The following is a 25581-nucleotide window of genomic DNA, read 5'->3' on the forward strand; positions in this document are numbered from 1 at the left end:
AAAATGCTTGCGCTCCCAGATGTGTCATCCTCTAGGGAACAGCGTGGCTAAGCAACATTCTCAAATGTGAGCTATAAATGGATAGCAAAATGATTGAAAATTCTGAGCCAACTGCCACAGGTAAAAGCCAGAGGAGGATGGGTGACCCCTGAGGGACTAACTCTCAGGGATGGGCAAAGCCACGTGGCTGGAATCCTGACAGTGTGTCCCCAAGAGTGTGTGCTTGAGCCCTAGGCATACACTATCCAAATTAAAGTAGAAACTCAGGCAGAATCTGCATATGGCAGGAACTATGAGAGACCTGCCCAGACCCCATAAGAACAAGCAGATTGGAGAGCTCTCTTTGTGGAGGCAACCTGCTGGCTCAGGTGAGTGGGGATGACTAGCAATGGGGGTGGGCACAGCAGGCCTCCCAGTAGGCCAGGCAGTGGCATTACTGTGGGAGAGGATAGCTCAGGCCTCACTGGGCAGGGGGCTCAGCAGCCCTCAGCTTCCCAGCATGAAGTCGTGGTACCAGGACTCACTGGGTCCAGCATCCCTGCCCCTCATCTGCTCTCAGGCTGCCTTCCTCTGAGAATGCATCAGGGAATTTCAGAAGGAGGCAGGCAGTGGGGAGGATAAAATGCCAGCCTTTCTTTCTGTCCTTGGGTAACTTCCAACCACCACAGGGAAGAAATACTCCTCCGTGGGAACCTGCCCCACCCCTCCACCCCATCCTTCTATCCCTGTGCACTTCAGGTGGGAACTGGTGTAGAGGACAGAGGTCCTTTTCCTTCTGCCTTGCCATGGCTTAATGACACATTGTACATCTTCTGCTGGAGACTGTAGCCTAATATAGCAGGCTGCTTCCCTGGGACACTGGAGGAAGGGAGGCCAGGGGCAGCAAAGGCTGGGTGTCCCCTAGAGGGATGGTTATAGAAACTAGTGATATGATGGCAAAGTTCACAAGCAGAAATGCACTGGCTGAAAGTAGCAGGAGGACACCAAAGGGCATGACCATGAACCCACGTGCCTAAGAATGGCTATGTCAGGCATTTTTCCTTAAAAGCAAAAACTGGGCTGGTACAGGAAAAGAGTAAACATGCCTTTGAAAAAAATTCCCTTTGGTGTTGAAGGAATTTTTATGGTAATTTCTTTTTCATCTGATAATAGAGTATTTAGCAAAGAGATACAAAACGCTATCTACTTTACAAGCATAGCAAAAGCATAGTTTTAGCAATAGCGGTGTCATCATTTGGTTGACAGAAAGCATATGCTTTTGCACACATTAACTTCAGAATAGCCACATCAAAACGAAAATGTATTTCCAACAGCCTAGCATGTGGCATGCATTTGAGTTTTAATTGGTGAGCATATGGTGCAAACTGGCGAGGGTGCCTGTGTGGCTTTATCACTGACAGGGAGATGGGCGCAGTTGGTTGCCATAAGCCTCTGTCTATTCACATCCCCAAGAGACTAGGCAGACAAAGCAGGATGGATCCAGCATTTGATCGTTTGACTCCAGCCTACACGCACTCCACTGTCATGTTTCCTTCCACTTAAGCATTGACTCTGCCCCCTCATTGGACAGCCAGTGGCCGCCTAGAGAGGTGTCATAATGGACATACAAGCTCTAGAAAGCCATGCACTCTTGAGAATAAACAGTGCAGTTTCATCCCCACATGTTAGGGCCTAACTTCATGGAGTCAGACATTTATATGTGTGATCTGACCACAGAGGTGGTTTCTCTTTTTCATTACTGCCGAGGAGATAGTCATCTCCAAACCTGATGAGAACACAGACTCAGTGTTCGTAAGGTCTGACTGGAAATCTGTGGCATGTGAGGTTGTCCTAATGATGAACAAATTAAATAATATGCACACATTTTCAAGTCAAGCAAAATCACCAAAGATGGAGAGTGAATGTGACAGTGAGAGCAAACACGCAAAGCTGCTTCTTTTTGACAAGCTCCGTGCTGTATACGTCAGGCAACACATGTGTCATCGATATGACACACATCTCTACTTTCAGAGGACTCATCGCTTGGCTAGGGACACAGGGCATAAAAACCAACAGGTCATGGTGGTATGGCCAGGCACCCAATTGAGGGTACTGGATGACAAGTGACAGGAGTCCCTGGAAGGAACAGCCAGGATCCACTGCAGAAACCTTCCCAAGATGTATTAATCAAACACAGGAATGACAAGAGCAAAAGGTCCCTTCAGGACAAGACCTCGTCTTTTTCTCTTGAGAGCCCCCAAGAGTGGTCCTGGGCCAGCATCTGCTCATGAAGTTCTCGTTGACACTCAGGAAGCACCCCGAGACCGCACACTGAATTCCAGAACATTTCTGCTCTGTTTTCTCATTATCTTTCATCAAGACCTCCCTTGTCAACAACACCCACCCCCCTCCCCCAAACACACACTGAGCCATTTCCTTTGAGTCACTTCCTCAAACCAAGCTGGCTGCACTCTGGGCAGACACAGGGAAAAGTATCATCTACATTTGCTGAGTCCCCGGGAACAGAAGGAACAATGTTGGTCTGCAGGAAAAGCTATATAGAGAGCTAAGATATTTGCCAGCACCAAGGGGTGAAAACTGCTCACAACTTCCCATTGTTGCTAGTCTCAGTATTTAATGATCCATTCTCTGGCCCAGCAATGGTGTTGGAGGCGAGAGAGACAGTGACACACAAGATAGACCTGGCTCTTGTCATTGTAAGGTTACAGAGAAGCAAAGATATCCTACACTTCCGGCCATGGCCTCTGCCTTGCTAAGGTGAGTAATCCCTACCACCAATGGGCGCAGGGAAATCCCAGCCCTCAGATCCCACCAGACACAATTAAAAAATATTTATAAATGTGATGGCTGTTCTAGAAGCAAAAGCAGGTTGCCCTGGAGGATATGGCAAGGGTCTTTGGCAAGGTCTGGGAAAGGGACATTTGTCTCTGTGCCAAAATGACATTTAAAAGGTCTTCAAAGGTGAAAAGGAGTTAAAGGGGGAAAAGTGGACATGAGAACCTTCTGGGCAGAGGGAAGAGCATGTGCAGAGGCTGAGAGTACAAGGTGCTGGAGGAGTAAAGACGCCCAGCATCAGGAGCCAGGGCAACGGGCCTCGTAAGGCGAGGTGAGAACCTGGGACTTGACACTATGGGCAGTGATGGCTGCTTCAGGTAGAGACAGGCCATGCTTCATTTTGTTGAGAGGACTCCCTGATTATACCCGCATCACAGTCAAACTATACTTCCCTCTGGGACGGCTGAGGCATGCCTGTAGCTACAAGTGAAGCTCCTAGTCTGTATGGAACAAACAGACCAGGAGGCAAACCCTGCAGACAAGGAGACTTAAGAGGAGGAGGTGAAGGCCGATCAGTGGAGTTCAAGAGAAAAAACGAATAAACAGTGCCACTACAAGACCATATGAACAAGTGATTGAGATTCTGGACAGTGGGAAGAGATCCACTGAGGGAGGTGCTGTGTTAGCATTTGAGCGAGCAGGGCGTACTACAGGGCTGCTGGCTCTCTTTGAAGCACTCCAAAGGAACTGTCTACTAAATCCTCACCACCGCTTATTGCCCTCAGAAAGCTGGGGCTGGGAGGGAATGGTGACAGCTCAGGCCAAGGTGCCGGCAGGAAGGGGCACAGCTCCCACACCTAAGCCCACACCTATAAAGACTCCGTAGTCCTGCCTTCAAGTCAGGCTCAGAAGTGACTGTGATAAACCAAATCTGCAGGTTGGGAGCTTCCAGGGCTTCCCACACTTGTCCATATTTGGCCACGCCTGCTAATCACCTCGGACAGGGGACAGAGACAAAGATCTGACTGCATCCCGGGGCTGGGCAAAGGAGTCGAGGGAACTGTGAGGACTTGGGCCAGGTGCCCAGACAGCCCTTTTCCCCGTGGTGGGCGTGAGTTTGGAAATAAGAGGAGGACATGGCAAGAAATGCCTGGCAACATAAAAGGCGTCCAAAACGGGGATCTGTCTTTCTGGAGCATGTCCCAAGAGAGCAGACTGATGGGATCTTGGCATTGCCGGAACGTACTTAGCAAAGGCCAGAAAAATGTATTTGGACAGAATCTGCACTGATCTGATTCAAAGGTCTTTAAACTAAATTTTAAGGTCAAAGTGGGGGCAGGACAGAGTATAAGGGAGGGGAAAAAAATCAAAATTAAACTGTATTAAAAGATACAGTAATGGGAACTTTATGCAACGTGGAAGAAATAATAGGCAGGAATTGCTTCATGGTATATTCAGAAGGAAGTAACAAGTAACCTGTTTGTCACCATTCTGTAAGAAAGGACCTGAACGTGGCCACTAAAGAGGATTTTTTACACAAAGGAAACAGATATTATAGGAGAGAGAGGTTGGGGAGTCGGAACGAGAACCCAACAATCTGAAAACCACAGGGAAAGAGGGAAAATGCATTTTTGTTGAGACTATGAAAGGGTGCCCAGACGGATGACTGGTACTTCCTCATGCAGATCACAAAACTGGAAGAGAGGTGAGAAAGAGCAAGCCTTGAGGATTTCAGCCAGCTCGTCTCGTTCCAAGTCAGCCAGGACAGACATTGACTCATACTAGCTAGTTCTCTCTGGCCCTTCAAAAGCCCAGCACCAACCCCTCATCTAGTCCTAAAAATCTCACTAGACATAAGGCCCTGCTAGGCCTTAAAATGAAGTACAAATAAAAGTTTCTATGTATTGAGTACAGTCTATATACCGGTGCAATTCTAAGAACCATATCTACATTACTCTGTTTATCTCGAACCAACAATATGGAGATTAGTGTCCACATGTGAGAAACAAGGAAATATGTTCAGAGAGGTCAAGTAACTTGTCCAGGGCTACACCGTGGGCTAGATACTCTCAGACTGCTCCTCCAGACCCATTTTCTGTTCTGCTCTATGCCCTGGGAAGCTGGCATCTCCTGTGAAGAGCATCTCCTGCATTTGTGTCCCCTCTCACTTTCATATGGGTCTTCCCTTCGGAGGGACCAGCAAAGGTGGGTAGAAGGACAGGCTGGAGCGTTTATGTCCCTGCTCTCTTCATGGGGAGCCACAGTTTGGCAGAAGTTGTCAGGCCACTGTTTCTGTCCTGTGGGCTCTCTCCCAAGGTTACAGAGATCTTAACAAATCCCAGCTGCTCACTAAGTCCCTCCAGGCCTGGAGGTGGGAGCAGTGTTGACAGTTTCCCACTGCTGCTAGTGTCTGGGTGCTTCCCCACCCTCTCATGATCCTCTCCACACCTCTGCAAGCAGTCCCTTCACTGGCCACTCTCAGGCACCCTCTGAGCATGCACCACCTCTTTCCAAAAGGACTCACTGACAAGCAGAGCGAATGCTAACCAAGCAGGGATTTGAACCTCAATCAATCTGACTAAAAAGCCTGGGCTGTTCATCATGATGTTACACTGTGTGGTGCGTAACTTAAGCCTCAAAGGAGAAGTATACTATAATCATTCCTTAAAAAAAAAAGTACAGTGGCCACTAACAGTCCAGTTCTTCTTCTATCAATGTCCCTGACAGCTGAGCCCAGAGTATCCAATTGAAATCTCTTGTCATGCAATTTTTCTTTCTAGAGATTATTTGCTGGTAGAAAGATCTGAATTTAATAAGTCTTTGGGTGGCTTCGATTGATTTCAGTCTGTGATGGTGTCTCGATGACTTTGCCAGGACTTGGCCTTCTGGCAGGTCTTATGAAACCAAGCGCTGGGCCAGCCAGTTCTATAATAGTTGCTCCAAACTGTGTAGATTCCAGGGACCTCCCCGGTTCATAGCTAATAACTAACACTATCGACTTGAAACTTGTGATTGAATAACATAAATGTGAAAAGGTCTCAAGGGAGAAAGCTCAAAACTTTGAAAATTCTTTAGACTTTGCCTTTGGTGTTGAGCCAGTTCCTGCTAAGCTGTTCACTCACATTCACTCTAGAGCAGGGTTTCTCAGCCTGGAGACTATGGGTATTTGAGGCTGGATAATTGTTGTAGGAGGCTGACCTGTGCACTGTGGGATGTTAGGCAGCATTCCTGGGCTTCTACCCTAGAGGTCAATAGCACCTCCTTCCCAGTGTGCTAAAAATATCTCTAAACACTGCTAAATGGGGGAGTGGGAGGAAATGCCCCCGGTTGAGAATCACTGCTATAAGGGAACAGTTTCATTAAGATGAGTACAAACTCAGCTTACTCAAGCTTTACAAAAGAAACTCTTTATCACTTGCAAAATACTGATTCATCAGTCAAATGAAACTGTATGCCTTCAAAATTAAGCCCGGATTTGTTCTCAAAATTCAGAATTAGATTTTCTAAACTGGTTCAGGCTGAAGCCACCTCTTAAAATGAAAACCATTCATGATCAAAATTACCTTCAGAAGTCCTTTTGGAAGATGCCACGTTATAGATCCCATACCCACCCAAACAGTTCTAACAGTCAAGGTTTTCATTAGCTTCAGTAGAATGCTGTAAGAAACACTAGGCTTATAGTCATGGGCCATATTATCTCCGAATACAAATCCTTAAACACTAAAATGACATTTGACAAGTTGTCCATACTATAAGAGGTTCAAGAAAAAAACAGATCTGTGGCCCTCATGTCATGTTCACATGGGGACACGCACCTGAGGTGGATGTTGGGCAAGATCACAAGCACTCCTTAAATTGTAATTTCCACTCCCCATTTTTGCCTCTCAGATTATGTTTCTGATTGAGTTCACCTGGTTAAACATGTCTGATACCCTTGTAGTATCACATAGGACAAAAATGGAGCCAGTTTGGGTTCCAATTATTTGAATATTGATGACTACATAGATTCTATTTCACACTATAAACAGATAATGAAAGGCAATTTAAGATTATTGTTTAATTTATTGCTCTATCATTATCTTGAACTCAAACCAAATGCAAGCCCCAGTTACAAAGACTTCCTTTGAGTTCATTTAAATTCTTTTATTCAGATAGGTCTTTTCTTGGTTCAAACAGTGTCAATATTCATTTGTTTCTCTGTGGCCAGTAGGGCTGGTGGAGTTCCTGGGTTAACTACATGCCCATTATCGCATAAGAGCAAATAGGAAGACAAGCCTTTCCTCAATGATAGAAACATTGTCTAATTTCAAGCTGGCAATGCATTTCAACAGCACCTCGAGCTCTTATCAAGTCTCAGACAGAAACATCAATGACATCAAAACAAAAACTGCTATTTTGGGAAAAATTACATTAGCATTAAAATAGAAAGTCCTGAAAATTAACAGCTAACAAATAAATTGATTGAACTTGAGGGTTTTTTTTTTTTTTTTTGGCTTATTCATTTTTTTCAGGCTGAACAAGATATAGTTACTCTTAATTAGGTGTTCTAATGTGATTAGTAGCAACCTCATTCATTCTATGAAAAGACTTAATGAGACTTCTTATGGGCCATGCACTGTGCTAGGCACAAGGAAATCAGATGTGAAAAAAATGTCATCCTTAAAACATTTTTTAGTCTAAAGTGGTCTCTTAAGTCATAGCCAATAGATATTATAAGATCAAAACAACTAATATCTAAGGAAAATATTAGCTCTTCCTACCAGTAGAGTATGACCAAGCCTAAGCAGATCCAGCTGGCCTGAGACAGTGGTATAATTAGAAATCCCACTGTCAAATTCTCATATCAAAAAGTTGACCCTTCCTCCCTTACATCTAGTCACTAATGGATGTGGCTTTCCAATTAGTCAATAACTCAGATTATCTGCACTTGTTAGCAAATTCATTCACAAAGAAATGGAGAAAAATTCAGTTAAAATAAGAGATATTTTAAAAAACAGTTGAATAAATATCTCAACTATCAATTTGTCAAGAATCGTCTTCCAAATTTTCTTTTAGACTTTGATCCTCAGAAAGAAATGGCCTACATATATTATGTCAACTCTCTGCAAAAGTTCCCTCTCTATATTAAGCCACCATCATTTCTTCGGTTTTTATAGAGTGGCCTATATAGTCAAAGATATGACCTCCATCATGGCCTGTGTAATAAATATCTGGGTATAGGGAAAATAGCTGTCTCAGTAGATTAATGTGTCTGTTTTCTTTTTTCATGTTGCTTATTAATTTCTTAGCTCATAAAACATTTACTAAATGCCATTCTGCTCCAAGCCTTGGGAGATAAGAAAGGTGAAGGAAGCATAGGCCCTCCTCTGAGGAACACACAGATGAGGAGGGGGGACTATTGCATATATAGTGAGATAAGTGTTGTATCTCAGTTATGTACAAGCTGAAGGTAAATACAGAAGAGGAACCAAAGGAGGCTTTATAGAAGAGAAGATGCTTCAACTAGATGAATAGGAGTCTAATGAGCACCCAGTGGAAGAGGGCAGTGAAGCACAGAGGCACACCCGAGAGAACATGGCACTTTTCAGGTATTGATAGTGGTTTGGTGCTAATGGAACATAACATGTAGGGGTGGTTATGTTGGTAAAAGACTGGTTGTAAGGACTAGTTAACCAAGAGTCTTGAGTGCCATGTAAGGTCTCAACTTTATGTTGTAGATAACGGAGAGCCACTGGAAGATTTTAAGAATAAGGTGCATATATGATTTTTTTGTTGTTGGGTTGCTAAGAAGAATCTGGAAGATATGAGATCTATTAGAACAAGATCAGAGATGGTTAATCCTGGGACTAAGGTATTGGCAATGTGGAGACAGGGAAGAGGGTTGATTTGAGAGAAAGGAGCATATAAACACTTGGTGATTCATCAGATGTAGGGGTGAGCATGGAGGGAAGAGTCAAAAATGATATGTATGCTTCTAACTTCAATAACGAGGCCAAAAGAGATGGTCTTAACCAGATGAGGCCTAGAAGGTACAAGTAGGTTTGAGGGTAGGGGTTTTATGGGTGAGAGATGAGTGACATCTCCCATTTGAATGCCCCTCACTGGCACTTATTAAGTCTGAAGTGTGTGAGGAGCGTTCAGATGGTGATGTCTAAAGAGGTTGGATACATGCATCCTGAGCTCAAGAAGGCCGAGGCTGGAGATGCAGACCTAGCAGTCTTCAGGACATACTAGATAGTTAAGAATTACAGTTGGAAATGTGAGGGCCCAGCCAAAGGGTAAGGAGAGGGTAGCTAGGAAAGTAACCTTGGAAAAACCTGACACTTAGGGGGCAGGCAGAAAAAGAGTCAGTAAGAAGATTGAAACAAAATGATGGGAACGATTGAGAAAAAAAATGATGAAAAAACAATGATGAAAAATGTAGAAGACATAAAAGCCAAATAACACATTGAGTCTAGAGATTATCTAAAGGATATATGGGTCCATAGCTTCTAGATAAAAAGTCAATGAAAAGCTACTAGAACTTCCCAATGTATCTAGTGGAGGCAGCTTTCTCAGAGGGAGTTCCAGCTTCAGAAGGCTCTAAGGATTCACACAATGTTCGGAGGTAGATAAAATGCATTCCAGGGTCACTGAATTCAGCATACTTTTAGGGACTGGAAATGTAATGTGTGAATATCTTGCCACAATAAGGCACTGTATCATTTTGTACAAATAACATATGGGGATTGGTGACAGAAAGGCAGGGTTGCTGGAGGGAAAAGAGAAGAGGTGGAGATGTCAGAGTGGTGATCAAGGTCCTAACCACAGATAAGGGTACTAGAAGGAATCAGTTATTCTATACTATTTCGCAGTCTCAGCCATTGACTCTAGAAATTCGAAGTACCACACTGATTAAAGAATGTTCATTGTCCCTACCTGTGGAGGCCTCCTAACTACCTGGAAGCAGTCACCTTTTATTCCACCCAGGATGAAAGGCACTGATGTCTTTCCAGATCCCCTGTTAACACCTCTAGATGCAGACAAGCGTATTCATTCCCAGAGCCTGCTGCAGACTAGGTCTTGCAGCTCCTGATCATCTTTATGTCAAATAAGAACAAACAAGTTAATTGCTATTCAAAACCTATTTTTTTGTTTACATTAAACAGATTTTAGGATACAGATTTGATTGTAAAAGTTTATTTAAAACCATTATAATCTAATGCTTGGAAACAATTCCCCCTGGGTCTCCCATGTTCTATAGTCTTGCAAGCAGAGGCACTGATAACTTTTGTTCTGAACTATCTAAGAATGCGTGCATAGCAAACAGCCTTGGAAGACAGAGACAGTGTCTTCCTCCAGAACAAAGGACCAGTTGGTTTATTGCCCACTGCGATAAAGATAATGCTTTTCTCTGGGACAAAGGCTAATTGTCCACTATAAAAGATTTGGAGTCCCTAAACTCCAAATCTTTTATAGAATTTCTCTCTGTGTATGCACAGTAATTACTTGGGCCTATTCATGTCACCTTGTGGGAACTGGGGCTCGGAGAAATGGCACAAATGCTGATACTTTAGCTACTATTATTGCTATCAGTAATGAAGTCCTTTGCCTCTGATTCAGGAGTTTCATGTCTTCTGCCAATATCCATGAAGTTGTGACAGGGTAACTTAGTAGCTTACAAGTAGGGTAAAGTCTCAGACTGTTCACAGATTTTGATACCTAATTGCTATCTGTGAAATTATTATGTTGATCCCATAATACCCTTCTTTAACAACTTTCCCAATGACAGTGTATGCCTTGTCTTTACTTAAATACACTTGAGATTCAGACTTTGTCTACATCAAAAGGACTCAAGACTATTTAATGGTTTATAATATGGTGCAAGAAAACACACTGCAGGCAACTGTTATTCTTTATAGGATGAAAAAGGGGGAGATTTTGCCTTTTTCCATTTTAGAGACAGCAAAATGGCAAGGCAGAAAAATCCAACTATTTGCAAATGCTCTCTTAAAAGTTCTACAGCAGGTGTAGCAGGTAAGGCCTTGGCCTTGGGTAGAGTTTGAGAGATTTTGTTTTATTGACTGAATGTCATCACGTAGCAGCAGTCAGGTGAGGTATGGGGACGTGAGGCAGCCCTGAGTCACAGAACCACAAGGAATCTAGTTTCCTGCCAGTTCATGAAATACTGGACTGGAGGTGTCCAAAAACTTTAAGCAAGGGAACCAGTATGCATTAGGTTGATGATGGATGATATTCTATTACTACTGTGCCAGCTGGAAATAGGATACTAGATGTTTCTGATTTCTGCCATATAGATTAAGTAAACTAGGTAAGTGTCTACACCTGAAGGAGACTGAAAACATATTATACAATGAGGGTGACCGAGATGCTCAATCGGTGACTGGTAACATTGACAACAGCCATGATGATGAATGATGCCTACATGAAAATGATTATTCATTTAAACAAACTGAATATTTTATGATATAACTGTATGATTATATTTTATTTTCAGGTGTGAGGATCAACAGGCTCGAGGAATTGTCATATTACCAGTAAAAGCTTCAAATGCTTGAATCTCTGAGAGAAAATGTCAGTGTACCATGTCAACAATTTCTGCAAATGCCTCCAGGTGAATGTTGGTGAGTAGGCCATGACCATATAGGCCATAGTTTATATCTCCATTGCCAAACAATGAGGTATTCGGAAATATCTGAGTCCAATTGAGTAGAAAAAAAGTCACTGTTGAACATATTTTCCCCTGACATAAAATTAATATAGTGTGGTAAAATTTTTGAATGCATTTCTAAAGTTTTATTTCTGTGTATAGTATAGAGTATTGAACTAAAAATAAGAAAAATAATCCAGCCATTATATATGCTTTCGTGGCGACAATAGTAGGTGAAAGATACTTGTAGACTCTTAGCAGCTCCCTTCTACTGGGAAAGGCCATCTCCATCCAGCCTCAGGAGGGACTCAGGTGTGCAAGCCAGGGAGCAGGAAGGAACACAGTTCTAGCCTCCAAGGAAGGCAGTTCAACCCTGGGACACCCTGTAGGGACTACATCCACACCTAGTTTTGAGATAAGTGTTTTTCTCCATTTTGTTTCCATAAAATAGGTTACCTAGATCTGACACCCACTGGGATAATAGGTTACCTTGCTATATGAACTGCACTTGTGGGGACCTAGATTATTATCTTTAATCCTCAGAGTTACTTCCCCAAGAGTCATATCAAAGAATTCTATCCCAATAAGAACACTGTACCTTTTTCTCTGGTTTGTGAGAATAATTTGTTTCCAGTGTCATCTGTGAGTTTTAAAAAATAATAAGAAATAAATATATCAGATAGATATTCTGATCTATGCCACAAGGGCACAGTAAAAATAAGGAAATGATAATTAAAGCAATGGATGAAGAGATAGACCCTTCATATTTACCTAAATTTGGTGGTGAATATCTCCATTAATTATAACACACACATATTTGTTCCTCGCTTGGGCCTGGTAGTTTCACACAGAGGAAAATTATTCAGACCATCACCATTAAGTCTAGGCAGTATTGGGACAAACATCTGCCATGAGCCATAAGAGGGCCAGATGGAAAAACAATGCAAGCACACGCTGACTAGATGGTGGGGGTATTGGCATAATTCATACGAAAGTTATAGCAGATTTAGTGGGAAGTTTTTTAGCTGAAAGATCTCACTAGATGGCACATAATGTGGGTATTTTACCATTAGCCCTTCCCTCTTTTTAAATATATTATGTAAGAGAAAAGGTAAAGAAGCTTCTAACGTTTTCATATTTTCTGCTATTAAAAGTTCTTCAGAATCTGAGTTTTAACAAAAGAACCCACAGAGTGACCTGTAATTCTCAGGCATATAGAATTCAATAACATAAACATTTGCTTTTCCTTTTTTTTTTTTTTTTTTTTTATAAATATAATTCTGAAATGTAGGCCATAGTTTTGCAGATACTGGGGAGAAGGTGTGGCGTTAACACCACCACAAATACTGTGATGTCATGATGCCCTGAGAAATGGCTCTGTCGGGAGTCAACACACTGGTTGTACTCCCAGCATGGTACCAACAAGATCTGAGGCAAATCTTCCCATCTATTTGAGCCTCAGCAAAATATGGATACTAGCATGCCCCCTACTTACTCAGATGCACAACATGGTATTAAATAGTAGCATTTGGGAAGAAGGGGCGGAGCAGGACAGAAATGTGAAGGGGATTATTATCATACGATTCCACATGAAGAATGAAAAAGCGAGTCAACCCCTGGCACGTTTGGGCCACATAATACCAGGTGTTTGGTGCAGGACAAACATCTGGATGTGTGATTATATTTTTTATTCTTCCTCCAGATGTTGGGATATTGTAAATATTAGGGATAAGCAAAAAAAAATTACTTTGAGCATTTGAAAATGGAACCTGGTAAAAAGAATTGGCTATTAACTGGATGCCAGCAGATTGTTTCAAAGAACAATAATAAACTCGGCTGAGGGAAACCTTTCTGTTTTACCAACTTTGGATCTCTGTCATAAGGGAAAATGTCCCCAAGGCAGAAGGAAGCCTCAGTAGTTCTTTCTAAGACCATCCTCTTTCAGCATTTCTTCTCATACACTTATCATATCCAATGTATAATTCAGTTATGTATTAGGACAAGGATGTTAGAATACTTTGCTGGTTCCAACTGACTTGAGTGATAATTACTTATATATTATGAGAAGCTCTTCTAGATTCCACAAGAGCCACCACTTTTTTTTTTCTAGCAAAAAAGCAAACCATATGATACATTTTATTAATTTGTAATTACGTTTAATTTAATATTCCTTTTTCAGATGTAGAGATCACTTATTGTTTGACCGCAGTCAAACATTCACTCAGTCTCTATTAATCCCTTCTCTGTAGAGGAAAATGACACTTGCTATTCTTTTCTGAAAGCATACTGACATAACTTTATTTTCTCCAAATGCATCTGTGCATACTCAAAATAAGTATTTTATATGTTCTTTTTGAAGTTTCAAATGTTCTTTTTAATTGGCTAGAATGGCCTCAAGTTTGACTGTAACTGGACAAAATACTTGAGGAACTGTCTTTTTGCCACAAACAAACTTGAAGCAGGTTAAAAATTTTGAGGACCAAAAATATTTACAGACATTGACAATTCCCTCCCGGCTTGGGGCCATTGTATTTTACAGTTTAGATAACTACTCTGTAAAGGGCTGATCCCCTTTGCTGGGGAATATTTTTCATATTGCCTCTGGAAATACCCCAATTTAGATAGAGCAGTGACATCAGGCAGGATTTGGAGAGCACAGAGCTGTTATAGAACAGTCTTTCTTCCTGATTCCCAGAATCTCAACATTTTCGGACTGACGTTACTCATCTATGACTGAGCCATCTGCCTGGGACAATCTTCCATGGCTCAGGGACCAGGAGAAACTGGACGTGATGGAAAGCTGTGGTAGAGCCAGCCTGCTCTTGCAGAATGAGCCCTGAGGCTTGGAGAGCCAGCAAAAAATTGGACAGACAAGATTGTTCTGTTACATCCAGTTCTGCTGAGGTCATGGAGTTCTGCCTTGTTTAAATTAAACTTTGCACCATATTTAGTCAACCCACCTAAAGTTAAAAGTTTAGTGTCTCTGTTGTCTTCTGCTGGCTAAGTCTATTTCAGGCTGTAAGCCATAACACTGGATTAAACCAAACAGTGCTAGTCGCATGGTTAATCAACACACATTGTGTGGGTGCCTGTGCCCAAGAACCATCCTCTCTGTTAAAGTGAAAGAAAACAAACCCACAATTTGCAGAGCAATCAGGAAAACAGCTGATGCTCCGAGGCTGCAGTGTACAATATCGCTGTTTTTCTCCAACTGAAGTGAAGGCGACAGGGTATTTTTCCAGGGAGAGCCTGTCTGTCTGCACACAAGCACCTCCACCCGCACCACGTGCCAGTAATTTTTACTAATTTCAATTTTTTTCTTCTCTCATTTTTAACTCCTATTTTCACGAGGTCCACAGTTTTCTTTGCTGGCACGTCTTAATTTTATTCTCCATCAGTTTAATCTAAACCAGACCAATAATTCCTAGGTTAAGAACATTTCAAAGCAGCCACTTTATGGGGCAGATCCAATAAATAAATAATATCCAAATTATAGACTACTATGTTAAAACCATGTGATTTAGGTTTAAATGTCACAGTAACTTATTTTCAGTATCCTCTTTTTTCAATGACCATACATTGACGATCTTTATGGATATCTTTGCTTTAATATAAATGGCTCAGAAAACATCTATTTTATTTGCGGCAGCACAGCTTACAGTCACCCCCCACCAAGCTTACCCTTAGTTGCCTCTCAGTGTTAGTTTGCATGTAGGAAGGTTTACTATCACCCAGAAGAAGCTCGTCTGTTGTTAATGAACCCATCAGTTTCCCAGTTGCCTCCTCTCCCAGGACTCACCTTGGAAATGCTGAGGTGTTCCCGGGGAGTAGGATGCTCCTGTGAGAGCCTCTTGTGAGTCTAGAGATGAAGGGCTAGGGCTCAGAGGGGCGGGGGAGGCAGGAGCTGCCGGTGAGGTCAGGTCCAAGGAGAGGTCAGCTCTGCCCCGGCTCGCGCTTCGGCTTCTCACTTCCTTCTCGTGTGCCTCAGCTGCCAACTGCTCCAAGTATTTGTATCTGAAAGTTAAATTCCAAAGCGTTTCCGTAAAAAGAAAGAGGAGCCCGTGGCTGATGCTTGTTTATGGACGAAACACCTGCAGAGTGAGCTGGTTTTCTGATGCACACAGCACAGCGCAGGGCTGGCTGGAGGGCCAGTCTGCCAGAAACACCCAGCGAAGCCAAGATGCTAATGATTAAAAATCCCTCATCATTCATAACCAAACAAATTGGGGGGAATGGCCACATCACACAGTCTCCAGATACTGGATCACTGCTGCAGAATCCTAGTTTGCTCTTTTAGGAAATATTTGTACAAATAAGCAAAACAATGAAAATGACCATCGAAAAGGCTCAGTAGTGACAGCTGAAAACCACACGCCCTTGGAGGTCACGGCTGTGAAATGGGAGGGTGCCTTGGTTCGGCAGACAGAAACGGTGCCCCCGAAATACCGAAAGGGGGTGTTGGATGAGGCCTTCCTGAATTTCTGAACCTGCTTCAATGCTAACAGCAATGCGACTGGAATTCACTTTGTTCTCTCGGTGTCGACCATGGAAACTTTTTTATATTCTAAAATATTTCTGAGTCGTACTCAGACATCCAATAGCTTGGACCTGACGTCACATATAGTTTATTCATCAAAGTCAGTTTAAAAGAACAAAGATACATCTGTTTTGCATTTCAGGCAGGCAGAACCCACTAACTGTTTATTAAGACCAGCTACCAATCATATTCCTCATGGTGAGCTTTATAGATCAGACCAAAATAACTTTGAAATATGTGCCTCTTCCAGATGTCTGCTAATTTTACCCACCATTATTTGTTCAGAAATAAATTTATGAATTCAGCTGTAGCCGCGTCCTATCTCACCTACCACTAAACTTTGAAACAGCTTATTCAAGACCCTCACTCACATCCATCCAGATTCACTGCTTTGGCTCCCCTGAATGGGCAAGCCCTCAACTCTGGCCCACCATAGCTCCCACATGGTACTCCTAATTCACCTGCATAAGAAAGGTGGGGGAATCTATAAAAAAAAAACAAAAACATAAACAAAAACAAAAAAAACCCTTAAAAACTGCACTTGAAAATCATGCATTTCTTCATCCATCCTTAAGATAGGCATGGCTCCCCCATGTCTGTAATCAGCCCTTTTCCCTGCCAGTCCAAAGGCAGTCTGCTCTTCATGCCAGGCTCGCATGCGCATCTCCTCCTGTGAGGCCTGCTTTGACCATCACAGCTGGAAGTGATCTTGGCCTTGCCTCTGAACTCATGTCGGATATGTAGTCCATTCAACTCAGATGGCATTTTACATTTACTGCCTGGCATATTAAGTCATCTTTTCACATGTGTATGTCTGTTCTCAACAAGCAGATAATAGGATTTTTGAGAACAGAAAGATTATCCTCCTTTGTTCTTTCCCTGGACACCTTGCACATGTCAGCTGACGGGAAACAGGCAAAACATGCAGTGAGAACCCTATGGGGCAGCACCCAACCCACAGAGGGTCCACCTGAAGCACCGGATACTGATGGGGACGAGTGCATGCTATTTCACTTTCTTGGGGAGTGAGCTCACTTTCGCTGTGAATCTTTGATAAAAGATGTGTGGTGGGTCTCCATATATAAAAACATCTGAGGTTGGCTCCGAGAGCAGCTGCCTCACAGTTGCAGGATGAAGAAGCTATGCTGAGAGTGAAAGCTTTAGAAACTCTAGGCTTTCCTTGCCAACAACACCACCTCACAAAAATTAGGAGAGGTGACAAAAGGAGAGCATTTCCGAACTTAATTCTGACCAGCAAGGAAAAGTCACCTGGCTGTGGAGGTGATGGAAATCTTGGCAGAAGGTGATCTTGAGGGCAAGAATCAGAGCCCATAGGAGACATATTTTAAACAAGATGTTGGCAAACTCTAGGCCAGGAAGGCTGCAAGCCCAGGAGTCTGTGAGCACAGACATCCCTGCATTGAGTCCAAGCCTTCTGTGACAGGAGAAAGGGGCAGGCAAGGAATGACATGCAAATAAGGGGACATGCACGGGTCCAGGAGACAGGAATCCTGAAACAGGAAAGTAGTGCTTAGCAAAATCAGAAGAGTACAGGGAGAGAGGTAACAAAGCCAAGAGGACAACTTATTTACGACCTTCATTTCAGCTGACCTGGCCGTGGTCCTGGCCTCTCCATACCCCATCCCATGGGCAGCCAGGTGGCAGGCATGTGCTGGCAGCCAAAGCATTCACCCCATTTTCTAGGGGACTCCAGGGTTTTCTCATCCAGGGTGAGATATTCCAATGGGTAACTATTCCAATGCATCCCTTAGTCTCACAGATGCCATCGTTGAGCATCAAGAAGGCATGGGAAGAATCATAGCTTTATTCTGAATTGTCCTAAGGATGTTTATGTGGTAGACAAAAATGGCAGAAGAGAGGGCATGGGGACTTGTTTAATGGGTAGAAAGATTCAATTCTACAAAATGAAGAGTTCTGGAGATTGGTTGCACAACAATGTGAATGTGCTCAACATTACTGATTTGTACACTTAAAGATGGTTAAGATAGTAAATTTTATGGTACGTGTATTTTGCCACAATTAAAAACTTGAAAAAGTTGTAGGGGCAGGGAGGCCTATATGTCAAGAGCCATGAAATCTTTCTAAAAAGGTAGCAGTGTTCACCTGCAATGGGCTGGAGTAGTGAGGGTGGGCTGATATGCACAAGAAGAGCCAGGTCATCTGGCATTTAGAGCTCAGTGTAGCTCAGCAGCCTCTCCTGGCTCGCACATACCTTGAGCCATTCCTGGGGAGGAGACTGGACCTATATCATGACATTCCTTTACAGAGTGACTCTAAGTGCCACCACTTAGGGGCCCAATAGTACTTGATCCCAGGAGCCCATGCAATGACCATCACAAGTCCCTTCTTGACACAACCCCCAGACTCTGATGAAGTCTTATGTGTACAAAGCACTGGGTTTTCTATCCACGGACTGCAGCCCCAAGGAAAGACTTTTCACTTTTGCTACCTTCATGTAAACATTCCCATTTATCTTACCTCTGCGCATATCTTCTGTTTATTCATTCATCTTTTCAATATTTATTGAACACTGTTGAGTGCCTTTCATGTGCTAAGAACTACAGTAGGCACTAGAGATTTAATAAAAAAAAAAAAAACAAAAAAAAAAAACAAGGAAAACCCCACCTCATGGAACTCACAGGTCCATGGGAGAGAGAGTCAAACAAACCTTTGGGATGAGCTCAATATCTACCATGGGTGTGGGTGGCAGGGCTGGTACTGCAGCCAAGGGAGCATAGGCAGGCCTAGTCGTTTTTTACATGACCACAGAGAAACCCTGCTTGACTTTAGAGTAATCTGAACCTACCTACTAATGGCTCTTCCTGCCACTCTCCTACTCAGAAATTCTCCCTCATAATAAACCAAAAATCCGGCTCCCTCTAACTTCTACTCCGCCTTGAGACCTGTTAGGCAGTGCTCAGAATTCTGTCTTCCTGCTTCATTGATCACTTTCATGCATGTCACTTTCCCAAATCCTAGCCCAGTCCTGACTTTTCCCTTACACTCTGTTTCCATAGCCCTCCCTGCTAAGAGGCATTTCCTCTCCATGTCCCGCCATCCCTTCAGACTAGTCCCCATCCTGACCCCCACCCCAACATGCCCCCAGCCTGAATATCATTCCTTACTACTCCCTTTAAAACAATTATTCATGAATGTCACTTAAATCAATCATTATCAGATAAAGCTTTGCTTCTAATATTTAAAAAAAAATTAGAAGTAGCACCTCGACAGAAACTTACTCTGGGTCTGACCATTGTCAATAAAAGTTTGCCTGAAATTATGAAATGAGTTGATATAAAATAAATTGAGATAAAATCAAACACGCCTGGATGGCCATTACACCTCAAAATGGCAAAATGACATGCACCTTATTATATTGATGTTATAAACCTGAAAAAACTTTCTGCTGTGACTCTGGCCATTTTTTCTGAGACATTGTTTCTAAGAGTGAGAAACATGGAACCCTACACATATGCCTGGCTCTATCCTGAAGAATTAATAGATGGAGTCTTCCTTATTTCTGAAGCTGTTTCCACTTATGATCTCCATTAGCTTCCTCATTCATTTCCAAAGTCCATTATACTTAAAAGTCTTATCTTTTCCTGGCTTATCAGAAACCCCCAACAGTTTCCAAACCGGGATGTAAGTATATCTTCCTCACTCCCATCTTCACCAGATAATTCAAGACTCAAACTAACCATGGAAAGTGGCTGGTCCAAACCAGAGGAAAATGCTTGGTTGCTTCCCCAAACCTCTGTGTAAACAGAGAGGTGGGCTATGAGGAAAGGTCTTACAAGGGACGATGAAGATCTCGCCCCTGCACCAGCTAAGAAAGCCCAGGCAGAAGGGCTGCATGGGGCAAGGTGACGATGAGAGGAGACAACAGAGGGGTGGCAAACTCCTCTGCTCAGGTTTTTCAGGTATATGTGATGCTCTGCTTTGGGAAAAAGAACAGTAAATAATATCTAGGAAAAAGTAGCCTTTGGTGGTTTGGAATATTTTGAGATCAGTCTGAACCAGTTCAGACCCTGACATCTCCCCAGGAGCTATCAAGCCTTGCCTGTGCAGACATTACCTGACAGTTAAGTTGTCAAAAGCTCAAAAAGCACAGAATCTGGAGAAAAAGCTACACAGAATAAGATAAAATTTGATTTCTTAAGCCTGGGCATAAAGTCAACAGCATTTTCAGTAAAAGTACACGTCATGTCCCTCAATGTCAAAAATAGGTATAAATTAGAGAAATAGAAGTTTCTTGTTTCTTTACCAGCATCTCTCACTCTAAATTTGCTGGCCACAACTGGTTATTAACATGGCAATAATAGAAAACGTTGAAATTAAAGCAATGCCATAGTTTTGTTTATGAGGCTGACCTAAGCATCTAATTTTTAAATTGGACACAGGCAGACTCCACTCCTCCTTGCCTCAGACTGTCCTGATCTATTATGGTGTCTAAAAAAAATTAGCACAATTCCATTTTTTATTGGCATAGTTCAGAGGTTGGTAGGCTCCCAACTGGCTCTGGTATGAAACCAGCCTTTCCAAGTCTCCACGCAGTACCTCCCTCTGGTGGTGGAAAGACTAACTGCAGTGCTACAGGGTTAAAAACGGTCTTGTGGTTCTACTGCCACAGTTTCCTTTGCTTATCTAAATTTATCAGACACTGAACACACTATCTTTTAATGGGATTCACAGCATGTTGCAAGTGAAATTAAAAAACTGGTTTATAGTTTGAATGTCTTAAATAAAGCTGTTAGCTTCTTTGTTCATTTATTCCATACATCTTTCAAAGGGCTTTATATGTGTCAAGTATTGTGCCAGGCACTGACAACCAAAGCAAACCAGACACGGTTCCTGCCATCCAGGAACTGAGTACAGTTCAGCAGGGAGACAGGGAAGTGATCAGGCACATTCAGCGAGTCTCAGGTGGGTTTGGCACCCCGGCTAGGGCCTGGTGCAGTGTGTGTGCTCAAATATTTGTTGCAGGAATGCTGAACAACTGACCTGGAATCATGCAGTAGGGACACTTACCTCGGGCTCGGAAGTGGTGGGGCAGGGTAATTAAAATATATACTACAGTCAATATATTAAACTAACATGCTCATTTGGAGAAGAATTCTGGAGAAACAGACACACATTTCACACCATAAATAATAAATCTGTACTTTCTTGAAAAATTTAGATAATCAGAACACTCTATTCTGCAAAAGGCCAGTTATTCAAAGTCTTCAGTGTTATAGGTGAAGATATCACATTTTAATTAATACAGTCTCCTCTGCATGCTTGGTTAAGAGTGCAAAGTCACGTGCCATTTGGTTACCATGGGAAAGAAAAGATATACAAACCTTTCTTCTCTTGCTTGTCTTTGCTCCTCTCTTTTGTCTAAATATTCTCGGCTAATAGAAATATGCAGAAGAAATGAAATAAGGAAAGAAAATAACAGATTTAGATGCTCATGAAATTGCCAAGAAATTATTAACAGTAAATCATGAAAACCCTCTGTCGCCTCAGAAATGGAAAGTGCTTGTAGTAGAATTTTTTAAACCCTAGTGTAAAAGCTGTACTTTAAAAGTACTAAGTATAATGGATTTTTTAATAAAATCATAAGTATGTCTGAAAACATGGAATTATTGGATTTACTCAGAGATATGACTAATTACTCTTGAGGAAGAAAAACACAAGTACATGGCAAGAGAAGAAAAAAAGGGTTTTTTAAAGATGAAAAAAATACATAAATAAAATATGGCAATGACAAGCAAGCAATAGCTTTCAGTGGTGATTAACATCCAATCAAGCTCTGGTATCTCCACAACTTTCTTCTCAAGAATTAAGTCTGTGTGGCTCTAAGTGTCTTGGCCATTTTGTTGTACTTCTCAGTTTGGACATTCTTCCCATAGCCCAGGATTCTTTCGCTTCACCCCTCACATCCTCCGTTCCTCTGCAGGGATCAACGGAAGCTCTTGCTTTGTGTGTTCTCTTTTGTCTGCACCCACAACAGATAATACTCAACTTGGTCTGATTTTAATGTTTCTTTTTCTGTTCCTACTGATGAGGTTCCAACATGAATCTAAGTTTAAGACTGTATGGCCAGTAACTTCCCAGGAGACCATTTATTTTCCTGGAGAATTCTGACATCACTGTTCTCTATGCTGGATCTAATGTAGCATTCTACCCCTCGATGCCCTGGTAACTGGATATAAAGGTACAATAAGTCAAAGCAACTAAAACAGGTTAGGAGAGAGAAAAAAAGCAACAAAGACTCAAATTAGTTGTTACTTATAAACATACATCCTCATCACTTTCCGTACTAAAAATAAATTTTTCTGTAACAAAACCAAGAAATTTAAGACCATGTCAACAAAAATAAGAACAGATAAGAGACAACTTTTAGATGGTATCCAAGAGAAAAAGCACAAGGAGCATGAATAGCTTATGAAATGGCTGATGAAAAGTTAGCCATCTGGGTAATCCCAGCAACAACTTTATATTTTCCTATTTCATTTTTTTTAAATTTCTTTTCATTCACATCCTCAGACTTTCGGGAAGGCTCTACAGTCATCATAATTAATAGTTGTGTGTGGTTTGTCCTAATGATCAGCATTCTTTCCTGGACAAGATTTAATATTTTTGCTATCTATCTATCTATCTATCTATCTATCTATCTATCTATCTATCTATCTATATTCATAGAGTGAGGATTAGACCCAGGCAACTCATCTTCAGATATGCTCATAACTAACTGCTCACTATTTGGCCTTAGTCTGAAATGGATCTCGCTGGTCATTTAAGAGCACAGAAAGATGCTGGAGATTGTATATCTCATAACATAATGACTGAATATATATCACAATGAATATATATCATAATGACTGAATATATATGCACGCTTGTTTTATTCTTCTGGGACTTTAGTGATGTGAATGCTAGACATTTTAGTATTGTTCCATGAGTCTCTGAGGTGCCTTTTTTCAATTTTGTGTTTTGTTTTTCAGATTGGATAATTTCTACTATTCTACCCTTAAGTTCAGTGATTGTTTTCTCATCTCTATTCTGCTACTGAGCACATCCTATGAATTTTTTATTTCAGTTACTGTATTTTTCAGTTCTCCATGTATTTCCATTTGGTTCTTCTTTATATTTTCTATTTGTTTGCACAGAATTTGCTTTTCATTTGTTTCAAAATTATTTCCCCTGACTTCTTACAGCCTGTTTATAATAGATGCTTTAAAGTCTTTATCTGATAATGACATCTACATCCTTTTGTGGTTAGCATATTTTGATTCTCTTTTCCCTTTGAGTTCAGATTTTCCTGGTTATTTGTATGACAAGTTACTTTGTACATTCCGTACATTTAAAATATTTTGTAATGAGACTCTGGGTCCTTTTTAAATTCTATGAAGGACCTTGATTGTTTTCTTTTGTTTTCCTTTAGTAGGCAATCAACTAGGTCAGATTCAGCCAGCAAGTTCTGACTGCCTTCTGACATTGGTTCCAATATTAGCTCAGTTTTCAAATATTTTTTGTGCTATGTGGCCAGCCTGGGATCTGAGTGGTGGTCCACTCTGTACTTAACTCTCAAAGTCTGTGGTATGCTGTTCAGGCTCTGAGCCACACATACACATATTGGAGATGAACTCAGGAGTGCTTTCTTGATTTCTATATGCTATGTGGCTTTTCTATCATTTTCTGGCTAACTTAGGTCTCCTTCCTGGTCTTTTAGTCAGAAAGCTTGGGCTTTATTTTCCCTGCTCTGCTGCTTACTTTCAATAACTCCATCTGCATCCAGGGCAACGCAGCAGAAAGACACAGAGAAAAATGGTGATTTGCCTACTGCTCCTGGGGTCATAACTCTTCTGGTTAGAGAAAGAATTCCTCTCCCTCCTCAGTTTCAGGCACCTGCTTGGACACTGCTGCCATCACTATGCTTCTTTAACAATATTGCTTGGAGGCTGGGGTAGGAGAGAAGGACAAAAATATGAAAAAAAACAGATTTTCTCCACTCTCTGACCCATAGGAATTCCTTTTGCCATTCCTCAGTTCAGAAGGAGAGGCCTTCTCTTAAAGCTCTTTTGTGCATGCTTGGTACATGCCAGGTGATATTGAAGGGAAAAATGGTAAACTTTCACTGGTTTGCTGGAACTTTGAATTCTAGTCTCCTTCTCCAATTCCTCTGCTCCTTTTTACACTTTAGAGTTTTCAAAGCTCCATTACTCTGTCCACGATTTATGGTATATGCAGTGACACAGAAGAGACAGGGGGCAGTGTGCTGACTCCATCTTTCCCAGAACTGGTACCATTTTAAGAGGTTTCAATCAAAATCTTTAGATGTGTAAGCTAATCCCCGAATTTTCCAGGTGTTTCAGTCAGATTCTCTGCTATTTGGTGGTAAAATATGTAAATCTCTCAGAAAGCTATGACTCAGGAAGAATTTAACCTGTTTTAGAGGTTTTACAAATTGGTCTTTCCAAAAGTGACAGCTTCCAGAGCTACCTCATGAGAAATGGAGCATTCAGGTCTGGCATTTCCATATGTCCTTTGGTAGAAATCTGACAGCTCAGGGTATGCCATACAGTCGTGGGGGACTGATGTTGGTTTACTTCTTGAAGCCTATTAACCCAGCTTTACAAAAGCCAGGGTTATCCTTTCAACACAGATTTGGAATATTTGTTTCATACAGTAGTGAGTTACAGTTAAGGCAACTTCACTACTCTGCCCATATTTTGATCATTCCTACAATTATACATACTCTTCCTGGTTGCTAAGAAAAAAAAATGTTATGAAACCTGTAAATACTCATTGACGATGCTTCATATTCTTTGTAGGTTTAACTGGGAGTCATTGATGGGACTATTGGTTGCTAAAGAAAATGAACTGAGGAAACAGGAAATGGAGATGGGGAGAGAAATAAAAAGAAGAAAAAAGCACAGAAGCTATAGGAGAGATGACTGGGAAGATAAAACGGGGAGAGATATGGAGAAGGGGAAGTCAAGAGGGAAGGAAGGAAAAGAAAGGGGGGAGGTGAAGAGTAGCAGGAAGGAAATGTGCAAAGAAAGACTCAGCGAGTGTTTTGTATTCCATAAAGCACTGTACAGCAAGAAGCCCAGGGGAGAAAAGAGAATGAAGGCAAGGATGAGAACGGGTGAGCTAGCTGAAGGAGAAACTGCAGTACTTGACTCAGCAGAGGCCGCACGAGACACAGAACTTGACATGGACCATATCCAGGCACATATTCTTGGAGCTGGACAGAGACCAGGAGACTGGGGGACAATGGGCTGGGGGTAATCGGCACAGCGACGTTTTCCCCCCATAGGAGAATTATTGTTTTAAAAAAAATGAAGATTGCTACAGGGAACAAGAAGCAAAGCAGAAAGTGGGAAAAGCATTTTCTTTAAGTCATCCAATAAAATATGAATAAAACATGAGTAGCTTTAGGGGGAAATGGCAAACTAAGTTAAGACAATTAGGTTCTGTCTTTAGGAAGGCCTGGATAAAACTATTTGAGATAATGGAAGACTCAAGAATATACAAATCCTTAATCGTATTTGGCTTGCTGGCTGTGCTTCCTGCCATATGGTTAGAGGAAAAAAGGCCATAAAAAAAA

The 25581-nt window shown here is 41.8% G+C and overlaps 1 protein-coding gene across 1 annotated transcript in view; it reads right to left on the bottom strand.

Annotated features, from left to right (window-relative positions):
- The window catches only part of FHOD3 (formin homology 2 domain containing 3), a 406356-nt gene that overhangs the window by 65382 nt on the left and 315393 nt on the right, over positions 1-25581 (bottom strand). Inside the window, exons 14-15 of the mRNA XM_023532085.1 lie at positions 21326-21503; positions 15225-15439 (exon numbers count right to left, since the gene is read on the bottom strand). Of these exons, the coding sequence (XP_023387853.1) occupies positions 15225-15439; positions 21326-21503 (393 nt within the window). The remainder of the gene's footprint in view (positions 1-15224; positions 15440-21325; positions 21504-25581) is intronic.

Source organism: Pteropus vampyrus, unplaced genomic scaffold, assembly GCF_000151845.1.
Source record: "Pteropus vampyrus isolate Shadow unplaced genomic scaffold, Pvam_2.0 Scaffold3, whole genome shotgun sequence".
NCBI lineage: Eukaryota > Metazoa > Chordata > Mammalia > Chiroptera > Pteropodidae > Pteropus > Pteropus vampyrus.